At 45.6% G+C, this 24910-nt stretch overlaps 1 protein-coding gene across 2 annotated transcripts in view; it reads left to right on the plus strand.

The window, feature by feature from the left end:
* The window catches only part of TEC (tec protein tyrosine kinase), a 309465-nt gene extending 287543 nt beyond the window's left edge, over positions 1-21922 (plus strand). For both annotated transcript variants that reach the window (XM_063920970.1, XM_063920969.1), the window contains 4 exons: positions 10059-10123; positions 12148-12266; positions 19497-19654; positions 21502-21922. In XM_063920970.1, coding sequence (XP_063777040.1) covers positions 10059-10123; positions 12148-12266; positions 19497-19654; positions 21502-21573 — 414 coding nt within the window. In that variant the 3' untranslated portion in view covers positions 21574-21922. The remainder of the gene's footprint in view (positions 1-10058; positions 10124-12147; positions 12267-19496; positions 19655-21501) is intronic.
* The last annotated feature ends 2988 nt before the right edge of the window (positions 21923-24910 follow it).

Consider the following 24910-nt stretch of genomic DNA (forward strand, 5'->3'; position numbering starts at 1 on the left):
AACACTTTTGCAAAATTTTACAAGTTTGATACCCTGGCTAATGAGGACCTCATGTTTGGTCAATCGGTGCTGCAGAGTCATCCGCACTCTCCCGCCCGTTCTAGAGCTTTGGTATAAACCCCATGGTTCTTGAAGTGTCCCCAACATCTTCTAGGACGTATGAGAAAATAGGATTTTAATACCTACCGGTAAATCCTTTTCTCTTAGTCCATAGAGGATGCTGGGCGCCCGTCCTTGTGCGGATTCTATCTGCAGTTATTAGTTATTAGTTATGTTTAAACACTGGTTGTGTTATGTTGTAGTCAGCCTGTTGCTGACATTGTTCATGCCGTTGACTGGAGTTTTGTTAAATGCCATGTTGTACAGCGTGTTTGAGGTGTGAGCTGGTATGTGTCCCACCTTAGTTACTTATAAATCCTTTCCTCGAAATGTCTGTCTCCCTGGGCACAGTTCCTATAACTGGAGAGTGGAGGAGGGGCATAGAGGGAGGAGCCAGTTCACACCCCTTCAAAGTCTTAAAGTGCCCATGTCTTTTGCGGATCGCGTCTATACCCCATGGTTCGGAAGTGTCCCCAGCATCCTCTACGGACTAAGAGAAAAGAATTTACCAGTAGGTATTAAAATCCTATTATTGCGGTTATAATGATGGAGCAAGTTCCTTTAAGACAAATGACTCAGAGTTCATATAAACATTGAGGCTCATTCAAATGCGGCTGTTCTTGCTGCTGCTGTTGCTATCTTTTGCCGTATGGCAATATGGGCAGAAGGTAACCCGAACATAGGGACACCCACTGCTGTTGCAGCATTTCCATCCAGCAGCGTATAATTGGTGCTACATCAGTACAATTATCGCAAATGGTACTGTCGCAGAGTCTGAGTGCCCCTGTAGACATGCAGGCTGAGCTGCTCCCCTAGGATGCAGAGTGTTCTCCGGTAGCAAGTAAGATCGCAACTGCTAATTTATGCATGCCCACAGACCGGCATCTGAACACCCATGACGCGCCTTCGTTTACCCAACCACTCCCCGTTCCAACCGCCAAACACTGTCTTCCTGTCATTCACTTTGCAACTGATTCCTCGGTGCGACCACAATCGCAGTTCACTCTCTGCACATGCGAACTGCGGCTCAGACGCAGTAAGACAACATTGACCGATGTGGGTACAGCACCCGCTTTGCGTCTGCACCTGAATGAGCCTCTACACCTGGGCATGTCCAGAATAGCGTTAGATGGACCATTTTCTAAATTTTTTCTGATTTTCTGAAATATACTCAGTACATTTAAATATACCAAATTGTGGTGAAATTAGTGGCGGCGCAGCTGGTGGATTGCACTGGGGACCACCGGTGGCATTATGAGTCAGTTTGACTCATTCTATGCATTACTATCTGCCGCGGGCCCAAGCAAGAATTGCCTGAGTGATCCAGTAATAAAGCAGGCGGGAAGGGGGAGGGGGGGGGGGGGTTGGGCTTGCTTGTGGGGGAACCGCAGCATTATCTGTTCAAGTGAATAGTGACACAGACAAGTCGCACCACAGCAGCTGCTGAGTGCACACTGAAAGGGAGGACTGATAGGAAGAAGACGGGAGTTGTCTGTGTGGGACGCACTAGTGGAGCCTTACCACCACCAACATGTGTGAGTCTCACATCCGGGTGCAGGATAGTCGGGTAGGTGACTGCACTGGAGGGGCTTTGCATTGGAATGATCAGATTTCCACCACAGTACTTCATTTGTCATTCCATATGGGGTGGCAGGTGCAGTGTGATGTGTGCAGTGTAATGGGGATATGGCAGACCTCTATATGATGTGTGCAGTGTAATGGGGATATGGCAGACCTCTATATGATGTGTGCCATGTAATGGGGATATGGCAGACCTCTATATGATGTGTGCCATGTAATGGGGCTATGGCAGACCACTATATGATGTATACTGTGTAATGGGGCTATGACAGACCTCAATATAATGTGTGCCATGAAATGAGGCTGTGGCAGACCTCTATATGATGTGTGATCGGGCTGTGGCAGACCTCTCTATGATGTGTGCTGTGTAATGGGGCTGTGGCAGACCTCTATATGATGTGTGCCATGTAATGGGGCTGTGGCAGACCTCTATATGATGTGTGCCGTTTAATGGGGCTGTGGCAGACCTCTATATGATGTGTGCCATGTAATGGGGCTGTGGCAGACCTCTATATGATGTGTGCCATGTAATGGGGCTATGGCAGACCACTATATGATGTATACTGTGTTATGGGGCTATGACAGACCTCAATATAATGTGTGCCATGAAATGAGGCTGTGGCAGACCTCTATATGATGTGTGATCGGGCTGTGGCAGACCTCTCTATGATGTGTGCTGTGTAATGGGGCTGTGGCAGACCACTATATGATGTATACTGTGTAATGGGGCTATGACAGACCTCAATATGATGTGTGCCATGTAATGGGGCTGTGGCAGACCTCTATATGATGTGTGATGGGGCTGTGGCAGACCTCTCTATGATGTGTGCTGTGTAATGGGGCTGTGTCAGACCTCAATATGATGTGTGCCATGTAATGGGGCTGTGGCAGACCTCTATATGATGTGTGATGGGGCTGTGGCAGACCTCTCTATGATGTGTGCTGTGTAATTGGGCTGTGGCAGACCTCTATATGATGTGTGCTGTGTAATGGGGCTGTGGCAGACCACTATATGATGTATACTGTGTAATGGGGCTATGACAGACCTCAATATGATGTGTGCCATGTAATGGGGCTGTGGCAGACCTCTATATGATGTGTGATGGGGCTGTGGCAGACCTCTCTATGATATGGGCTGTGTAATGGGACTATGGTAGACCTCTATATGCAGATCTAGCCTGTATTACAGAGACCTGGCTAGATGAAAATGCAGCACCTATATTGGAGGCTGTGGTCCCAACAAACTACTCTGTCATCCACAACCCAAGACTGGACCGCAGGGGTAGTGGGGTGGCTATCTGCTTCAAAAAAGAACTTAAACTTTGGGTCCACCCTATTGAAATTACGAGTGCATTGTTGCCCGGAGTTCGACAGGATTAGGTTTCAGAGTACTTCTCAATTACTGGCCCCCTGGAGATGGAAAGATATTTCTACAAGAAATTGTAGACACTGTTGCTGGCCTGGTTCTGGAACATCAAAGATGGCTCATCTTCTGGGATTTCAATGCATGGGTGGATGATGAGCTCTCACGCCTTGGCCAAGACCTCCTGTGCACAATGAATGGTCTGGGCTTCACACAGGTCATTCCTTCTGCCACACATAAAAGTGGTCACACTCTTGATCTTGTCTTTCAGATTGGATTAGAAGTCACTGACCTAAAAATAAACCCAGTCATCTGGTCAGACCACCACTCTCTTTGGTTCTCAGAGATGCAACCCCTCAAATATGATCTCTGCCCGTGGAGTTGTCCAAGGAGAGGTATGACTCTCCAGGCTCTTTCAGCAAATCTGAGTGCCTGTAAAGATCGCTGTTCCCTAGCCCGTTATTATAATAGGGATGTTATGGCTGCAATTGATATTATCGCCCCTGTGTGTATAAGACCTCGTAAACCACAACGTCGAGCTCCCTGGTTCGACAACAGTGTTAGTAAGCTCAAGAAAAGGGGGAGTAGACTGCAAAGTCGATGGAGGAAGAATAACCTATTGGATGACAAAATAAAACTAATAAAGCATTACGAAGAATATCAATCGACAGTTACCCATAAGAAATCACAGTTACTGTCAAATGAGATCATGGCAGCAAGCAATAGGCCAGCTCAACTGTTCCACACAGTGGAGATGCTTTGCAAGGAGGGGGGCCCTAGTTTGCACACCATAATTAAGTAATGAGGTGCTACTCTGCTTTAGACTTGATACAGTATACAAGGGGAAAAAATTGCAGGTGCACTATCTCACACTAGCTCAACCTGTAATAACCAAAGGCATTTAGCATAATCCTGGCCAGGGCTATGAGCTTACCCACTGCGCCAAGGTAGCCTCTCATAGGGTAAGTCCCTAACACTAACTATAGGGGTTCAGGTCCGGGGGCAGGACACCTCAGAGCCACCCAGCCAGGCAACCCAAGGGCACCACAAGAGTGATACAAATAAAGGGTTAAAGAGGTAGGAGCACCTGCTGCTGCATGTGTGAGTGATGTGAGGAGTAAAAGAAAATTATGTGAAAGTGTTACATATATATAAAACAAACTATAAGTGCCATGGAGTGATGAAATAGTGTTAGATTGCGATGCTCTGGGGACGTCCAGCCACGGCAGGTACAGGGAGCCCCGCACCCCAGACAATTCCCCCAATATTGGCTATCATAGTAAACAAATGTAGGAGTCTTACCTCAGTGTGCTCACTCCACATATGTAAGTCAGAGTGCTGGGCTATCTAATTAAAATCAGTGAGGGGTGGGTGTGGCATGGTGCTAAACTAGGTTGAAGGTGTCTCATGCCTTCAGATATATGTATAAATACATAGACTCAATTACGAAAGGAGGGGGGCCCTAGTTTGCACACCATAATTAAGTAATGAAGTGCTACTGTGCTTGAGATTTGATATACAAGGAGAAAAAAATTGCAGGTGCAAGCCAGCATGCTTGCAGACTGATGAAACCCTCTCCCAGGCAAGATGCAACGAGTTTGCAAACTTCCTTGCAGATAAAATATCCACCATCTGGGCTTCAATCTCCACAGTGCCATCAAAGGAGTGCCAAACTACAAAGCCTGCTAATATAAGCCACCTGCCTTCATGGACCAGCTTTGACCCAGTGAATGTAAAGGACATTGCTGAAATTGCTCGGATTTTGCGTCCCACCACCTGTGATGTGGACCCTGCCTCAACCAAGCTTCTAATAGGTTGTATGGATATAATTGGTCCTGTCTTTGCAAAAATTGTTCAATGCTCTTTTCAGACAGGCATTTTTCCTGGACCCCTAAAGGAAGCAATTGATAGACTTCTTCTTAAAAAACCTAATTTAGATCCCGACTGCATGACCAACTACAGATCGGTATTAAACCTTCCCTTTCTAGGAAAGGTTATTGAGGATTCAGAAGAAGGCATAGCACTGAAACAGCCCTGGTGTGTGTGTGTGTGTGTGTGTGTGTGTGTGTGTGTGTGTGTGTGTGTGTGTGTGTGTGTGTGTGTGTGTGTGTCTTAAATGATCTTCTGATGGCAAGAGACAGAGGTGACTGTTCAATATTGATCCTTCTGGATCTCTCTGCAGCAATTGATACCATGGACCATGGGCTTCTGATTGAGCGACTGATACATTTTTGTGGACTGGATGGCACAGTCCTAAGCTGGTTCAAATCATTTCTCGCAGGTCACAGAGAGTATCGTCTGGAGTATACTCATCACCATCAGTGCCATTGCCACGTGGTGTCCCACAAGGTTCTATACTATCCCCCATGCTTTTTGCATTATACATGCTCCCGCTGGGTGAAATAATCAGGCGCCATGGCCTGGTCTACCAATGCTATGCAGATGATACACAACTGTACTTGTCCTTTGCTCCCGAACACTGATAACCCAATAGCAACCCTAAATGACTGTCTAGCTGATCTCCAGGAGTGGATGAGTGCCAGTTTTGCTGCGACTGAACCCGGATAAAACAGAGGTCCTTATGATAGGACCGCAACATCAAAGGACAAGACTGCAGCATAGCCAACCAACTGGATTTACACTCGAGGATTCAGAATTACAAACCACTGATCGTGTGCGGAATCTTGGCGTTGTCCTGGATGGTGGCTTGACCACTTAAACATCAGATATCAGCCACAATCAAACCCTCATTCTTACACCTGAGGAACATAGGCAGAATCAAGCACTTAATTCCCTCAGTTGATATGCCAAAAGTCATACATGCATTTGTATCATGTCGATTAGACTACTGTAATGCCCTCTACCTTGGTATCCCAGCAAAAGAATTGCTCCGCTTACAGCTGGTGCAAAACACAGCTGCCAGGCTGTTAACCAAACAGCCCCGCTCTAGCCACATAACACCCATCCTCTACTCCCTTTACTGGCTGCCTGTAAGATGGTGAATCATCTTCAAGATTGGTTTACTGAGTTTCAAATCACTACATGACCAGGACCCAAGGTACCTGAAGCAGCTACTGACCCCATACTGCCCCACTCGATTACTGCGATCTGTAGATGAAGGACTTTTAGCAGTACCTAGAATCTCCCGTAATTCATCTGGGGGTTGAGATTTTAGTCATGCGGCTCTGACTCTATGGAACTCACTTCCCCGCACAGTGCGAGAGGCCCCAACTATAGAATCCTTCAAAAGTAGACTCATTACTTTCCTGTTTACTCAAGCATTTCCATAATGTCCCTTTAGTAACTACATGCTTCTGTATTTTATGAAAAGCTTTCTGTACTTCATTATTTTCTGTACTATATTATGCTATGTATCTGTTAAGTGCCTTAAGTCCTATTGGAGAAAGAGCGCTATATAAATAAAATGATTATTATTATTACATGATGTGTGCTGTCACTGTGTAATGGGGCTATGGCAGACCTCAATATGATGTGTGCTGTGTAATGGGGCTATGGCAGACCTCTGTATGATGTGTGCTGTATACACACACACATGCAGTTTTAACAGATTTTTTTTAATTTTTTTTAATGAGATTTAGGGATGTAATTATGAGATTAAGGCTTTCTGTATTACATGGCGGACACTAATGCTGTCTGTAGCATACTGTATGTAAATTGCTAATGCAGTCTGTAGCATATGTAAGCCTGTAGCATGTGGTGGTGACTAATGCTGTCTGAAGTACAGTATATGGCAGTAACTAACACTATCTATTTTATATGTTGGTCACTAATGCTGTCTGTATTTTATGGGGGGGTAGCTAATGCTGTCTGTAGTGTATGTCGATCACTAATGCTATCTGTAGTATACAGATGTGTCCTCTTACATCCTTCCTGCAGTCATGCTAAACAGCCCTTGAAGTTGCGCCATGCTATAGCGGGACTCTGTAGCATTTTGTGTTGTTTTTTTTCTTGGACGCACAGTAATGTAATAGGACACACAAGCAACTTCTGCTGATTAAAATGATATGCAGCATGCCTATAGTCTGTGTTTAATTGCGGCTCTATCTGCATCCAAAATGCCATGTTCAGGAAAACACTGTAGCATAGCATTTTGTATGCAAATATAGTCGCAGTCACACACAGAATATAGTCTAAGGGCCGTATTCAATTAAGAAAGACGTCAGTTTCCGACTGGAATAGGTCGGAAGGGTTTCCGACTTATTAAATCCGGCCTAATTTTTCTCCCCGCTGCTCTCCCCCGTCTCCTCCTCTCAGCTCCCTCATCTCAATCCGACTTTTGCTGTCTGTATTATATGGGGTGGTAACTAATGCTTTCTGTAGTATACAGATGGGCCCATGTTTATCTTGGCCTTTAATAGGATTAACTGAGACTGGGCAGTCGGATTTAATCCCCTGCTATATTGTTCTCTGTATTGTATTGCAGTTGAGAACAGTAGATGAAGAGTTTATGTAGATAAACCATGGTGTGCCTAGGCGCAGCATAGAAATCAAGATAACCATGGATCTATCTGTATGTCGATCACATTATATTTGATCATTGAAAAGTAAGAATATGTACTTCAATAAAATGAAGAGGTTTCTTGTGAATAATAAAGAACTACTATTAGATAAGCACATTTATAAAATCATATAATCCGTATTCTGTAGCAGGTGAGCATACTCTTTTGTTTTGCGCTAATTCAGGTTATATCGATCACAAAAAATTAGTTTTTTAAGATTTTATTATTCTTTTCTGGACAATGAGGGCACTTTATTATGAATTACTGCTTATTTTTGTGGTGTGTTTCGGAGTGCAGACCTTTGAGATACTGTACAAGCACATATTTAAATACACTGTACTGGTTTAAATATATATGCAATGGATGGGACGGCACTCAGAGGTTATTTGCAGATAATTGTATTCAAATAGCTTGTTAGCAGAACATCATATCAAACCATCAACGTTTCGGTGTCCATATACACCGTCATCAGGATGTGATACTGCTTCAATAGAAGCTTCTTTGTTTGTTTAGGTATTTTCTATTGAAGCAGTATCACATCCTGATGACTGTGTATGGACACCGAAATGTTGATGGTTTGATATGATCTTCTGCTAACAAGCTATTTGAATACAATTATCTGCAAAAAACCTCTGAGCGCCGTCCCATCCATTGCTCCTACATTTGCGGCCACACCGTATTGGACAAGGACACCGGGGTAACTATTTGCATTTATTGAGTGCCGGACTCTGTATGTATATATATATATATATATATATAAACAAACACGAGGAACCACTGCACTCGCCATTCCCAGGGGTTGGGGTGCGGTGGGCTGTGACCACCGAACTCAAATATACCAAACAGAAAACCCAGCACTCCCCCAAGCAGCTTCATTCACCTTAAATACTTTAATATACATCTAAATAAACAATGGGGTTTTGGTTTATGAATTGTACAATGCATGTAAGCTTGCGGCCCACTCCACGGGACCCCATTTCACCGCAAGTCCTACTCTATCACAAACTTTCACATAGATTCTATAGAAACCTGGCAACTGCTGTCTCATAGAGGAAAATCTGCTTATCTGGTTTAAAGCTTACCTGCCACACTTACGGCTTTTAAAAGGTAAGACAATCACCAACACAAATAACACAACAACACAAGTGTGCTTACCTGGTTTACAGCTCACCTGCCAACAGACTACTGGCTTTCAAAGTGAGACAGTCACCAACACACCTAAATAGCAGCTGATCCAGGTTAAAGGTAAATGAGCTTAGGGGTGCATGAGAGAGAGATATGGTCACAAATGGGCCAATTAAAAATTAACCCTGTTATACAAACAAACACGAGGAACCACTGCACTCGCCATTACCAGGGGTTGGGGTGCAGTGGGCTGTGACCACCGAACTCAAATATACCAAACAGAAAACCCAGCACTCTCCTAAGAAGCTTCATTCACCTTAAATACTTTAATATACATCTAAATAAACAATGGGGTTTTGGTTTATGAATTGTACAATGCATGTAAGCATATATATATGTGTATGTATGTATCTATCTGTCTTCCTCAAACATCTTTGCTGCAAAAACGCGCCAAACAGCCCCTCTTGGCACGCCAGGTCCCGTGAGACTCTTTTAGCATCGGGCTCCTTTTTTGCCGATTATGCAACACTTGTATATCTGTATGCAACTGAGTCTGAATCTGTGTACGAAGTGCTACGATGCAGCGGCTGCAGTTTTTTTCTATACCAAACTTCATTGTGCTTCATTATTATTATTATTATTATCCTTTATTTATATGGCACCACAAGGGATCCACAGCACCCAATTGCATAAACAAGTAAAACAAGAAAACAGTGACTTACAATTCAAGACAATATACAGATGGAGCCACGCTAATAGTGGCTCTGTCTGCAACTAGGTGCGCCCCACCAGGCTCACCGCCGGGAATAAATGGGCCGCGTGTGCGTTGTGGACGCGCACACGCCATATTCACTTTGAATGGGAGCGTCTGTGTACGATTGATGGCGGGCCGAGGTGCAGGCACCCTGCTCGCCCCTGCCTGCGATGTAGCAGCGTGGCCTCATCTGTAGGACAAGTACAGGGTATATAAACAGACGACACTGAAATAAATATCAAGGTGGCAGAAAACCAAGGGATTCGGTGCCGTCGAAGGGAGTATTGAAAAGAAGATAGTTTAAGAGATGGAAAATCACATGAGGGAAGAGGGCTTACATTCTTCAAGCTTCATATCCAGAATTAGTCACAAACAGATATACAAGTGTCACATATCAAATTATTCAGTGCAGTTTCCCGGTGTGTCAAAGTTGCATCACGTTGCGACAATGATGCCTGACACTAGCAGAGTTGCACGGAACCTGTCAGCTCACTCGTGTCTGGCATACTGAGGCTAGAAGTATAAGGACACATCTATACAGTATATACAATATATCAGGGACTTGGTCCATCTATTTTCCACTTTAACCTTCATTTGCATTGTGCTTTCTTTACAGGCTGCCAGAAACTGTTTAGTAAGTGGTCTTGGAGTAGTAAAAGTGTCTGATTTTGGAATGACGAGGTAAGAGTTCAGCAGCATACTGCCCCTGTGAAAATATCACATATGAAGCACTATAAAAAATGCAATGCTGTTACAGTACAATTTAACAACTTAACTGACAGTTATTTCCCCAGAAAACTGCTCAGAAATTGTCAGGTTTTTATTACTTAATAAAGTTTGAAAAATATTTGTAATAATACATTTAAATAATAAATTTAAATATTTAATAACAAAAAAAAATCTAGCACACCTGTGTCCATAGTCCTAGTAACAGTTTCCCCCACTCACCTATAGTCGTAAAAAAAATCCATGTTTTATTAACCAAACCCCGCCATGTAAAACGTTTGTTTTTTGCAACCCCCTCCTGCTCCCCTTTGACCAATGTATTTTTATTATTATTATTCCACTCCCTCCCCTCCAGCAACATTTAACTTTATTTTACCCACCCCCATGGGCATATGCACCCCCTCCTTCTCCCACATGCAGAGCGCAGCGGAGCTTGTGTCATGGGAGACTGATGATCAATCCGCCTCTGACAGCTCCCCCTATCAGTGTCCACCAAGCACAGCTCCTCCTATCAGTGTCTACCTGTCATAGCTCCCCACATCAGTATCCACCTCTCACAGCTGCTCCCCTTCAATATCCTCCTGTCACAGCTCCCCAACAGTGCCCACCTGTCACAGCTCCCCCATCAGTATCTACCTGTCACAGCTCCCACCCTTCAATATCCACCTGTCACAGCTCCCCCATCAGTGCCCACCTGTTACAGCTCCCCCATTAGTATCTACCTGTCACAGCTCCCCCCCTTCAGTGTCCACCTGTCACAGCTGCCCCCCTTCAATAACCACCTGTCACAGCTCCCCCATGAGTGCCCACCTGTCAAAGCTCCCCCATCAGTATCTACCTGTCACAGCTCCCCCCCTTCAGTGTCTACCTGTCACAGCTCCCCCATCAGTATCTACCTGTCACAGCTCCCCCCCTTCAATGTTGCCCTTTTATAGCTCTCCCCTTCAGTGTCCATATTTTACAGCTCCACTCTTCAGTGTCTATTTGTCACAGCTCCCCTTCAGTGTCCACCTGTCACAGCTCCCCCCATCAGTGCCCACCTGTCACAGTTCCCCCCCTTCAGTGTCCGCCTTTCACAGCTCCCCCTTCAGTGTCCACCTCTCACAGCTCCACTCTCCAATGTCCACTTGACACAGCTCCCCCCATCACTGTTCACCTGTCACAGCTCCCCCTCTTCAGTGTCAATTTGTCACAGCTCCCCTTCAGTGTCCACCTGTCACAGCTCCCCCCATCAGTGTCCACCTGTAACTGCTCCCTCCACCAACCTATCACATTTCCCCCCCACACTTCTGTGTCCACCTTTCACAACATTTTCCCCCTTAAATGTCCGCCCCAAAGCACTTTCCCCGGCCCCTTCAGTAATTATCTCATAGCACCCAGGCGGGAGCCCACGCTTACCTGCTTCACTTTGGTCTGGTCTCCGGTTTTTCTGTGTGCGGCTGGCTCTTCTTGCTTGAAGGCTGCTTGCTCGGGTCCCAGCTACCTCTGACATGATACAGAGTGGGAGGAGCTTGGGTACGTGGAGATGCCTTGCTGCTCTGATTTGATATGGCAGAGAGAAGCCGGGGAGCATTTTTCCTGCCTTCTTCCTCTGTGCCTCCCACAGTCAGCCGTGTTAATACAGAGCACGGTTGCGTGCGGCCCTGGAGCACAAAAACTGAACTGGCCCGAGGGGCAGATGGCACCCTGCCCCCCGGCCCAGCTCGCCACTGCATGCGACCTAACCAGCAAAGTGGTTAATGCATTTTAAACCAAGGTTTCAGTACTTGATTTGAAGATAAGAAAAGTGATTATGATGATAGAAATAAGGAAATATATGTCAGCCCTGTATACATTTCCTTTTCAATAGCAAATAGAAGCTTTTATTCTGTTCTATATAAGTAGATCAATAAATCTCAATTTATATTGTTATAATATGTATAAACAGATACTTGTTATTGTCTTTAGAGGTACATACAGTATTTTGTATATATAATTAGGTATGTCCTTGATGACCAGTATACAAGTTCCTGTGGAGCCAAGTTCCCAGTAAAGTGGTCACCACCAGAAGTTTTCAACTACAGCAAGTTCAGCAGCAAATCTGATGTCTGGTCTTTTGGTAAGAAATATGTTGTAAATAATGCATGTTGGTTTTTAAAAAAAAATCTAAATGTGAAAAAATATTAATAGGTTTCAGTGTCTCTCAGTTCTACAGAAAAATGGAAATAAAGAAATTGTATTAGATAACAAAGTAATAATTTTGTCTATATCACAAATTCTACTGTGTGGACAGCATCACTAATTCCTATTCCTGAACACTGACACTTGACGTATTTTATAATTGCAGTACATGAGCAAAATAACATATTGTCAAACCATGTACAGACCCAAATGAAAGTTAACAATGCATCAGCTTTATCTCTGAGACACCAACAGATGTGATGGAAATTACAGGGACTTTGCAGTGTGTACCCACCTCAGTGGAACAAGAAGCTTGCAGTAAGCGCTGTTAGGGGGAGTAGGGAAAGCTGTTAGGACATGAGGTTCCTGCAACTGAAATACAGTAAGTGCTGGTACGGCTCTCTATCGCCGTCCTGGTGCACACTTGCTCTAGCTTCAGTCTCCCACCATGCCAAACCCCATAACAAAAGGAAGCATATTGCACCATGATTGGATGCAGGAAAAGATACACACAGCAAAGACTTAATGAGGTTTTCTGTTGGGTACAGAAATCTGGATTGTCCATTATATTGTGTGCACATTATTACCATTACCACTAAATTGCTCTAGTTTGTCTTGATGCTTCCACTTTTTCTCGTAGTCCGTAGAGGATATTGGTGTTCCATTTTGTACCATTGGGTATAGACAGAGTCCACTAGGAGCCATTGGCACTTTAAGTGGGCTGGCTCCTCCCTCTATGCCCCTCCTACCAGACTCAGTCTAGGAAACTGTGCCTGAGGAGACAGATATACTTTGAGAGAAGGATAGGTAAAGATAGTGGTGAGATTCCGAACCAGCACACACAAACAGAGGAAAGCTATGCTAACCCAACTTTAAACAGGAACAGCAACAGCTGAACCAACAATACTTAACCAAGTAACAGTGCAGTAAGAACGAAGCATCGGGCGGGCGCCCAGTATCCTCTACGGACTACGAGAAAAGGATTTACCGGTAGGTAATTAAAATCCTATTAACTCTTACGTCCTAGAGGATACTGGGGTTCCATTTAGTGCCATGGGGATATACCAAAGCTCCCACACCGGGTGGGGGAGTGCTGAGGTACCTGCAGAACTGATTGACCAACTGAAGGTCCTCAGAGGTCAAAGTATCACATTTGTAGAACTTAGCAAACGTGTTCGAACCTGACCAAGTCACTACTCTGCAGAGCTGTAAAGCTGAGACACCCCGGGCAGCCGCCCAGGAAGAACCCACCGACATAGTAGAGTGGGCCTGTAAAGATTTTGGAACCGGCAAACCTGCTGTGGAATAAGCATGCTGGATAGTGAACCTGATCCAGCGTGCAATTGTCTGCTTTGAAGCAGGACACCCAATTTTCTTGGGATCATATAGAACGAACAGCGAGTCGGATTTCCTGTGATGAGTTGTTCTCTTTACATACACATTCAAAGCCCTCACAACATTCAAAGACTTTGAAGTAGCAGAGGTGTCCGTAACAGCCGGAACCACAATAGGTTGGTTGATGTGAAACGCGGACACCACCTTAGGAAGAAATTGCTGACGAGCTCTGAGTTCAGCTCTGTCCTCATGGAAAATTAAGTAGGGACTCTTGTGAGACAACTTCCCTAGCTCCAACACATGTCTTGCTGAAGCCAAGGCCAACAGTGTGACGGTCTTCCACGTAAGGTACTTTACATCAACCTCCTGTAATGGGTCAAACCAGTCCGATTGGAGGAACTTCAGCACCAAATTGAGATCCCAAGGTGCTGTGGGAGGCACAAAGGGAGGTTGGATGCGCAGAACACCTTTCAAAAAGGTCTGAACCTCAGGGAGAGAAGCCAATTGTTTTTGAAAGAAAATGGACAAGGCCGAAATCTGGACTTTTATGGAGCCCAGACGTAGGCTCACATCCACACCTGCCTGCAGAAAAAGCAGGAAATGTCCCAAGTGAAATTCCACAGCAGAATATTTTCTGCTCTCACACTAAGAGACGTAGTTCTTCCAAATACGATGGTAATGTTTAGACGTTACCCCCTTCCTGGTTTGGATCATAGTTGGGATAACTTTGTTAAGGATCCCTGTACTGGCTAGAATCAGCCGTTCAACTTCCATGCTGTCAAACGTAGTCCTGATAGACAAATGGGCCCTGTTGCAGAAAATCCTCGCAAAGAGGTAGAGGCCACGGATCTTTGAGGAGCATCTCCAGGAGGTCTGCGTACCAGGCCCTTCTTGGCCAGTCCGGAGCAATGAGAATTGCTTGAACCTTTTCCCTTTTTTTTCTTTTCAGAATTCTTGGGATCAGAGGAAGTGGAGGAAACACGTACACCATCTGATAGACCCATGGAGTCCGTACCTCTAACCCTCGATGAGGTGAGAAATCTGTAGCCACCACAGAAGGGAAATCCTGGCTTTTGGCGACAGACGGATCCTCTGGTGCATGTGAAGATGCGATCCGGACCATTTGTCCAACAGATCGAGCTGGAAGGGTCTTGCGTGAAACCTTCCATATTGAAGCGCCTCATAAGAGGCCACCATTTCCCCCAGAAGTTGAATGCATAGATGCATTGATATCAGGGTTGGTTGCGGACATCCCGAACCATCAACTGGATTACCAATGCTTTTTCCAACCAAAGGAACACTTACTGTGTCCAGTATCATTCCCAGGAATGGGAGCCTTCGTGTTGGCTCTAGGTGAGATTTCGGAAGGTTCAGAATCAACCCGTGATCCTGGAGAAGTTTGGTTGAGAGGCCAATGCTGTCCAGCAACCTCTCCCTGAATGGCGCCTTTATCAGAAAATCGTCCAGGTATGGAATTATGTTCACTACCTGCTTGCAAAGGAGAAACATCATCTCTGCCATCACTTTGGAGAATACCCTCGGTGCCGTGGAGAGACCAAATGGCAGGGCCTGGAACTTGTAGTGACAGTCCTGCAGTGCAAACCGTAGATAAGCCTGATGAGGTGGCCAGATCGGAATGTGAAGGTACGCATCCTTGATATCCAGAGACACAAGGAATTCCTCTTCCGCCAGACCTGAGATCACCGCTCTCAGAGACTCCATCTTGAACTTGAACACTTTTAAGAACGTATTCAAAGACTTGAGGTTCAGAATTGGTCGTACCGAACCGTCCGGTTTTGGTACTACAAACAAGTTGGAATAGTACCCCTTGTTGTGCAGATGAGGTGGAACTGGAACAATGACTTGAGTCTGTACCAGTTTTTGGATGGCCTGCTGTAAAGTTATACTTGCCTTTTGTGAAGCTTGTAAGCCTGATTTGAAGAATCTGTGAGGTGGAAGGTCTTGGAACTCCACTCTGTATCCCTGGGAAATAAGATCTGTGACCCAGGGATCCAGGCATGAACTTGACCAGATGTGACTGAAGAATTTTAGTCGGGCTCCCACCTGACAGCCCTCCAGGCATCTCGGTCCACCGTCATGCCCAAGGCTTTGAGGAAGCAGAGCCTGAGCTCTGTTCCTGAGCACCTGCAATTGCTGGTTTGCGTGGTTTACCTCTTGCACCTCTGGAAGATGTAGAAGCACCTCTGGATTTTCCCTTAAGCTTGGCTCTCTGAAAGGACTGTAAATTTGAAGCTGAATAAGCTTTCCTGGCTGGGGGAGCTGCGGAAGGAAGATACGTAGACTTACCCACAGTAGCTTTGGAGATCCATTTGTCTTGTTCGTCTCCAAACAAGGCATCTCCTGTTAATGGCAGGCTTTTCACGCCTTTCCTGGAGTCCGCATCAACAGTCCACTGGCGTAGCCACAAACCCCTGCGTGCTGACAGTGCCATAGCAGTGGTGCGTGCATTAAGCAAACCAATCTCTTTTATGGCCTCCACCATAAAGTTTGCAGAGTCTTGTGTATGCTGCAGGAGTAAAACAACACCCCCCTTAGACAAGGAATCTAATCACTCAATTAGGTTACCTGACCATTTAGCATTGGCTTTTGTGATCCACTCACATGCAAGAGTAGGTCTTTGGGCCACCCCAGCAGCTGTGTACAATGATTTTGAGTGTAGTCTCAATTTTACGATCAGCTGTACAGGCAATACAGGGACAGGCAATACCATTTTAAGTGACAGCCTAGAGCAGGCATTCCCAACCACGGTCCTCAAGGCACACCAACAGTGCAGGTTTTAGTGATATCCAGGCTGCAGCACAGATGGTTAAATCAAAATAACTGAGCTACTAATTAAGTCACCTGTGCTGAAGCCTGGATATCACTAAAATCTGCAGTGTTGGTGTGCCTTGAGGACCGTGGTTGGGAATGCCTGGCCTAGAGACTGATGCGTCCACTATCGGTGGATTTTCCCATTTTTTCCTGTCCTCTAGGGGAAAAGGAAAAGATGAGAGCAACCTTTTAGGGATTTAAAATTTCTTATCAGGATTAACCCACGGTTCTTTAAACAAGGTATTCAATTCCTTTGACGCAGGAAAAGTGACTGAGGACTTCTTTTTTACATTAAAATAAGATTCCTCACACTCCTCTGACACCTTGGTGGTCATTCCGAGTTGATCGCTCGCTAGCAGTTTTTAGCAGTCGTGCAAACGCTAAGCCGCCGCCCTCTGGGAGTGTATTTTAGCTTAGCAGAAGTGCAAACGAAAGGATCGCAGAGCGACTACAAAAAAAAATTGTGCAGGTTTAGAGTAGCTCCAGACCTACTCCTAGCTTGCGATCACTTCAGACTGTTCAGTTCCAGATTTGACGTCACAAACACGCCCTGCGTTCTCCCAGCCACCCCTGCGTTTTTCCTGGCACGCCTGCGTTTTTTCGAACACTCCCTGAAAATGGTCAGTTGACACCCAGAAACGTCCACTTCATGTCAATCACTCTGCGGCCAGCAGTGCGACTGTAAAGCTTCGCTAGACCTTGTGTGAAACAGCATCGGCCGTTGTGAAAGTACGTTGCGCGTGCGCACTGCACCACATACGCAGAAGTGCCGTTTTTTTTTGCTTCATCGCTGCGCAGCGAACATTTTCAGATAGCGATCAATTTGGAATGACCCCCTTTCTCAGGAATTTGCAGAACATCTCTGATAGCCTCTATAAGAGCCTCTATTCCCTGTGACAGAGTAGCATCCCCCCTTCCAAATCCACCTCACCCTCCTCCATGTCTGACCCGTCAGTGTCAGAGTCAGACTGCAGGATATGGGCCAAAGATCATTTTTGCGGACAAATGAGAGGGGATTGATACGCCGGTTTGGGGACTGAGTCTCTATTCATAAACTCATCCACAGTCTGTCTTAAGTATTGCGTCTCTTTCTCATTGCGGGATAGCTTTGTAGAAATATTTGAGATCATTCCGGTAATGGAAGTAACCCAGTAGTGAGCCCCCTGGTGATGAGGAACACTCCACTGTACAAGAAACACACTCTTTGCCTGACATAATGTAAATGTAACAGCACACACACACACACACACACACACACACACACACACACACACACACACACACACACACACACGAAAAGGTTAAGCACAATTAACCCACAAAAAGCCCTTCAGGGAGACACAGAGTTATTTGGAGCTAGCCCCCACCATGCTCTTATCGCTAATGCCAAGCTTAGCCGGGTCACAGACTAAGTACCCTGATAGGGGACTTAGTACACTAAGAATCGCTCTCCCTCTGCTATGACCCCTTGGTACCGCTGAGGTAATCTGGAGTCTCTCCGGAGGAGCTGCGTGTCCCTGTCAGTCAGCGTCTGTGTCCACTGCAGAGGGAAAATGGCGTTGGTGAGCTGCTGGATTCACTCATAGTAAAGAACCCGCCCCTTCACCTACACTGCATTACTGACCCCTCTATACACCACACTATATCACTAACACCTCTGTACCCACCACTACATCACTGACCCCTCTATACCCTACACTACATTACTGACCCCTCTATACTGCCACTAAATTATAGACCCATTTATACCCTGTACTACATTACTGACCCCTCTATACCCTACACTACATCACTGAACCCTCTATAACCTATACTACATTACTGACACCTCTATACCTTTTACTACATGAGTGACCCCTCTATAACCTACACTGCATCACTGACCCCTCTATACCTTGCACTACATTAGTGAACCCTCTATACTCTACACTGCTTCACTGATCTCTCTATACCCCACACTATATCACTGACCCCTCTATCGCTGACCTGCCACTACATTATTGACCCCTTTATACCCTATACTAAATTACTGACCCCTCTATGCCTTACCTTACATTACATTACTGACCTCTTTATGTGCTGACCCCTCTATACCCTACCCTACTCTACATCACTCACCCCCTTCCCCTATACTACATACTGACCCCTCTATACCCTACACTGGGAAAAAAGACAAGCGGTAAAGTGGGCAACAGACACTGACACACTAGACAGAGGAGAGAGTCTGAAAAGGGTAAATCACAGGAGAAAGTGGGCAATAGGCACACCACAAAGAAAGGGAGGGAGAGAAAACCTTGTTTTACTCCAGCTCCCCTGTGTCACTCTAGTCTCCGCCTCGTGCCACTCCCCGTGTCATTCCAACTCCCCATGTGTCATTCCAGCTCTCCCGTTTCACTCCATCTCTTCCCTTGTGTCGACTCCCCCTTCAGTGTCACTTCACCTCTCCCTTTGTCAGTCCAGCTCCCGCCCTATGTCACTTCAGAATCCCCCCACCCCCGTTTCACTCCAGATCCCCCTGTGTCACTCCAGCTCTCTCATGTGTGGAGTATCAGTGGATCTCTCGATAAGCTGCGCTGAGCCCTACTCACCTGTTCTCTTTGAGGTATTGCCCTGGCATACCCTCTGTGTGGCTACACTCCGCTCTGTGTGGCAGTGGTGGTGTCCTCCCCCATGTGGTGTCTGGTCGCTGATCCATGGTGATCCAGCCTGATTGGTGCTGCAGAATGTTGCACATGTACACTGGGAGAGTCTTTCAGCACCAAGTACATCTCCACCCCGGCTGCCAGGCTAGTACAATGCTGGTGGGGTGAATGCGGCTGCAACCCGCCAGGCCACCGTGCCCTGTTAGCCAGCCCCTTGAGCCGCCCCTGGCAGCAACGTGGTAAATTCTTTCAGCAAACACTTCCTGCATGTATATACTTGTATTACTTGGAATGGAGTCTGTAGTCTTTACTGCTTTGTAATCTCAGGAATTATTTTACTTTCTTTGCCTTTCTTTCAGGGGTATTAATGTGGGAGGTTTTCACAGAAGGTAAGATGCCCTTTGAGAGCTATTCCAATGTTGAAGTTGTAGAAATGGTGACGAGAGGGGAGAGACTCTATCGCCCAAGATTGGCTTCACCCAAGATATACACTGTAATGATGGCATGCTGGCATGAGGTAAAATGACGGTGGATCTGATGAGTTTGGGATTACATATACACTGTACTGTATGTACAAAGGGGCTTAATTATTAACGAGTGATAAAACTCATTGTGACTGATAAAACTTGTTGTGTATGATAAATGGTGTTCCAGCCAATCTGCTCCTATCATGTGTTCAGCTCCTAACTTTCATGTGTTAAAATAAATAACAATTGGGAGCTGATTGGGTGGAGCCCCATTTATCATACGCAGTGAGTTGTGTCACTCATTGGGGGGTTGTCAGTGTCACTTGTGTTTCTGGAATCTGAGCAATTGTTCAGAGAGAAAAGAGAGACATCCTTATATGTTTTACGCTGCTCGGATAAGTCTTGTTTTAAACTTTTTATATATAGAAATTATAATTTAATAACACAATAATGTTAATAATAATATTCCATGCCAGCATATGTTGTATAGGGTGGCATTCAGTATGCCGGCTGTTGGGATCCCGGCGCTCAGTATACCGGCGCCGGAATCCCGACACCCGGAATACCGACAACTATTCTCCCTCTTGGGACCCCCCTGTAGGGAGAGTAAATAGCGTGTCGCGCATAGCGCGCCACCGTGCCCGCAAGGGGCTCATTTGCGCTCGCCCCGCTGCCGGCATGCCTGCGATCGGGATCCCGCTCGCCGGCCACTCATACTACACCCGTAGTATACATACCAGTCAATGATATATGTCTCTTTATGCATCTTAGATTGTTTTATATATATATATATATATATATCATAACAGAATAATGGCCCTCATTCCGAGTTGTTCGCTCGCAAGGCGATTTTAGCAGAGTTGCTCACGCTAAGCCGCCGCCTACTGGGAGTGAATCTTAGCATCTTAAAAATGCGAACGATGTATTCGCAATATTGCGATTACACACCTCGTAGCAGTTTCTGAGTAGCTTCAGACTTACTCGGCATCTGCGATCAGTTCAGTGCTTGTCGTTCCTGGTTTGACGTCACAAACACACCCAGCGTTCGCCCAGACACTCCTCCGTTTCTCCGGCCAATCCTGCGTTTTTTCCGGAAACGGTAGCGTTTTTTCCCACACGCCCATAAAACGGCCTGTTTCCGCCCAGTAACACCCATTTCCTGTCAATCACATTACGATCGCCAGAACGATGAAAAAGCCGTGAGTAAAATTCCTAAGTGCATAGTAAATTTACTTGTCGCAGTGCGGACATTGCGCATGCGCATTAAGCGGAAAATCGCTGCGATGCGAAGATTTTTACCGAGCGAACAACTCGGAATGAGGGCCAATGTTAATAATAATATTTCATGCCGACACATGTTGTATACATACCAGACTATGATATATGGGCCTTAGTCAGCTTCATTAGCTAATGCGATGCAATCGCATTATGCCGAAAATAGGGTAAGTGCACATGCACAGGGCCTGTTCTGCTTGTGCGCGGGCCGCCGAATGCGATCACATTGCATTAATGCGAATGCCTGTGCCTGATTGACAGGCAGAGGGTTTCGTGGGGTGAAGATGCGGCGTTGCGGGGGCATGGTGGCAGAAACGCAGGCAGGCCCGGGCCATTTTTGGGCATCCCGTGGCCGTTACAGAAGGAAAGATGGTCGCGAGGTGCTCGCCTTTCACAGCCAGTCAGCACAGGCAGGGGGCTTCCCTTGTTTTGCAGGGTCTGCGATGCGATTGAATTGCGATCCATTAGCGTGCTGGGCGGCCCCCGGCATTCGGGTGATAGCAGTAGCAGTTTTGCTAAATTAGTAATGCTGCAACTGAAGCTGGATAAGGTCCTATGTCTCATTATACATCTTAGATTGTTTTTTTTTATATATGTGAAATTATTTATTTTTATATTTTAGAAACCAGAAGGACGCCCCAAATTTTATGACCTGTTACTGGTAATCAGACAAATACTCGAAGGAGACTCCTAAAGAGTTAAAATTGAATATTAAAATGTTGGACAATTTTTATATAGATTAGGATGTTAATTGCCTAACATCCAAATGTTCAATGGTTTCACTTCTGTGGTTCCTACAGGATTTCTTTTATTTTGTATTGTCAGACTGTTTGGCACACTACGGGTGTTACAGATTATGGATTAACACAACTCACAAATGTTTGATGATCGCGGTATTTCAGGATTGTATTTCCTTGTCATTTTTCTGGATGAAAGTTCAATTGCCACATGTAACAAGCTGTATATAGCATATGTATATATAAATATATTTAAGTTAAAGATGTTTGTTTTTGAGTTTTGCACCAAAAAATAAGATAAATTGTCTTGTGATTAAATACACTTTGCAATCTTTTATATGGTTTAATGTATTTATTCTATGCTTGCAACAGCAACACCTACCTCCATGGATAAAAGGTATTAGAATTCGTAACCACAATGCTCTATGCCACAGGTTCTCACACTCGGTCCTCAGGACCCCACACAGGCCCTCATGCCGAGTTGTTCGCTAGCTAGCTGCTTTTAGCAGCATTGCAAACGCTAGGCCGCCGCCCTCTGGGAGTGTATCTTAGCTTTGCAGAATAGCGAACGAAAGATTAGCAGAACTGCTACTAAATATTTTCTTGCAGTTTCTGACTAGCTCCAGACCTACTCACAGATTGTGATCAGCTCGGTCCGTTTAGTGCCTGGTTTGACGTCACAAACATGCCCTGCGTTCGGCCAGCCACTCCCCCGTTTCTCCAGACACTTCCGCGTTTTTCCCTGACACGCCTGCGTTTTTTAGCACACTCCCGGAAAACGCTCAGTTACCACCCAGAAACGCCCCTTTCCTGTCAATCATTCACCGATCAGCAGTGCGACTGAAAAGCGCCGCACGAACAACAGCAAATCTACTAAGTTTTGTGTAAAATAACTTTGTGCATGCGCTCTGCGTACCATGCGCATGCGCATTTAGCAACAAATCGCAGCATAGCGACAATCGGCAACGAGCGAACAACTCGGAATGACCACCACATTGCATGTTTTGCAGGTCTCCTCACAGAATCACAAGTGAAATAATTAGCTCCACCTGTGGACCTTTTAAAATGTGTCAGTGAGTAACTAATACACCTGTGCGCCTGCTGGGTTACCTGCAAAACATGCACTGTGTGGGGTAATGAGGACCGAGTTTGAGAACCACTGGTCTATGCTGTAGGTGAGCTATATATATAAATGTGAAAGCCCTCACTCACTCACTCATCACTAATTCTCTTACTTCCCGATATGTTAGGAAGATGAAATGTAACATAGGTATTCTGCAGGTGGGAAATAGTAAAATTACATAATCAGAATTTTAATAAACCTCCCCTAAGGGGATGAAATGGGAGTTGACATAATGACGTCATTACCGATGTGTGGCTTGCGTTGTGTGAACGATGACGCCCAAACGGACGCTCGGATCAAAATTTGGATTACCCCTCCAGTGTGTACAGTTTAATAAACTACAAAAATGGTCCCGTCACGTTTTACCGTATCTGCTACGGGTATTCCTCGGGTAACGCCAAGAACCATGGATTAATATTTACTTACACTAACACATGTCAAATTTACATCTCTATAGATTTACCAAATTATTAACACTCATGTATATGTACAACCGTGAAAATCAGAAACTATTGTATGAAGAACAGGTAGGACAGCTAGTATTATATAAATCTAGACGGCTAAAGAGTTTACCTGGGATGTTCATAACTTGTTTTAATTTATAAAAGTTTAAGGCTTTGGGTATTGGCTGTAAAGTGTTATAATTGTACAGGTGGAAGATGCCTATAGCAGCATATCTGCAACACATTACTGCTTCATCTCTAGTCTTTCCAGTATGCAGTGTAATTAGATACTCAGCTTCTGGAAGATAGCATATCTCATATTAAACTATAATATGAAAGGGTTTTTTGGGGGTTTTAAAATCAAATACTGTTTTATATTTCTCTAACGTTCTAGAGGATGCTGGGGACTCCGTAAGGACCATGGGGGATAGACGGGCTCCGTAGGAGACATGGGCACTTTAAGAAAGAATTTAGTTCCTGGTGTGCACTGGCTCCTCCCTCTATGCCCCTCCTCCAGACCTCAGTTTGATACTGTGCCCAGACGAGCTGGGTGCTTTTCAGTGAGCTCTTCTGAGTTTACTGATAGAAAGTATTTTGTTAGGTTTTTTATTTTCAGGGAGCTCTGCTGGCAACAGACTCCCTGCTTCGAGGCACTGAGGGGAGAGAAGCAGCCCTACTCTCTGAAGCTAGGTCCTGCTTCTTAGGCTACTGGACACCATTAGCTCCAGAGGGATTGGTACGCAGGATCTCACCCTCGCCGTCTGTCCCAGAGCCGCGCCGCCGTCCCCCTCGCAGAGCCGGAAGATAGAAGCCGGGTGAGTATGAGAAGAAGAAGACTCCAGATCTTCACTAGAGGTAACGCACAGCACTGCAGCTGTGCGCCATTGCTCCACACACCTCACATACTCCGGTCACTGTAAGGGCGCAGGGGGGGAGGGGGGGCGCCCTGGGCAGCATTGGGGACCTCATTGGCAAAAGGAACACATATATACAGCTGGGCACTGTATATATGTATGAGCCCCCGCCAAAATTACTGTATAAGCGGGACAGAAGCCCGCCGTTGAGGGGGCGGGGCTTCTCCCTCAGCACTCACCAGCGCCATTTTTTCTCCACAGCACCACTGAGAGGAAGCTCCCCAGACTCTCCCCTGCTGATACACGGTAGAAGAGGGTTGAAAAGAGAGGGGGGGGGGCACATAATTAGGCGCAAAAAACTATACATACAGCAGCTATCTGGGTTAACATTAGGTTACTGTGTTATTCCTGGGATATTATAGCGCTGGGGTGTGTGCTGGCATACTCTCTCTCTGTCTCTCCAAAGGGCCTTGTGGGGGAACTGTCTTCAGAAAGGACATTCCCTGTGTGTGTGTGGTGTGTCGGTACGCGTGTGTCGACATGTCTGATGAGGAAGGCTATGTGGGAGAGGAGCGGGAGCAAATGAATGTGGTGTCTTCGCCGACGGCGCCGTCACCTGATTGGATGGATATGTGGAAGGTTTTAAATGATAATGTTAATTCCTTGCATAAAAGATTTGACAAGGCTGATGCATTGGGACAGTCAGGGTCTCAACCCGTGCCTGACCCTATGTCGCAGGGACCGTCAGGGTCTCATAAGCGCCCACTATCCCAAATTGTTGACACAGATACCGACATGGATTCTGACTCCAGTGTCGATTACGATGAGTCAAAGTTACAGCCAAAATTGCCTAAATCCCTTCGATATATGATTA

This window comes from Pseudophryne corroboree, chromosome 1, assembly GCF_028390025.1.
Source record: "Pseudophryne corroboree isolate aPseCor3 chromosome 1, aPseCor3.hap2, whole genome shotgun sequence".
NCBI lineage: Eukaryota > Metazoa > Chordata > Amphibia > Anura > Myobatrachidae > Pseudophryne > Pseudophryne corroboree.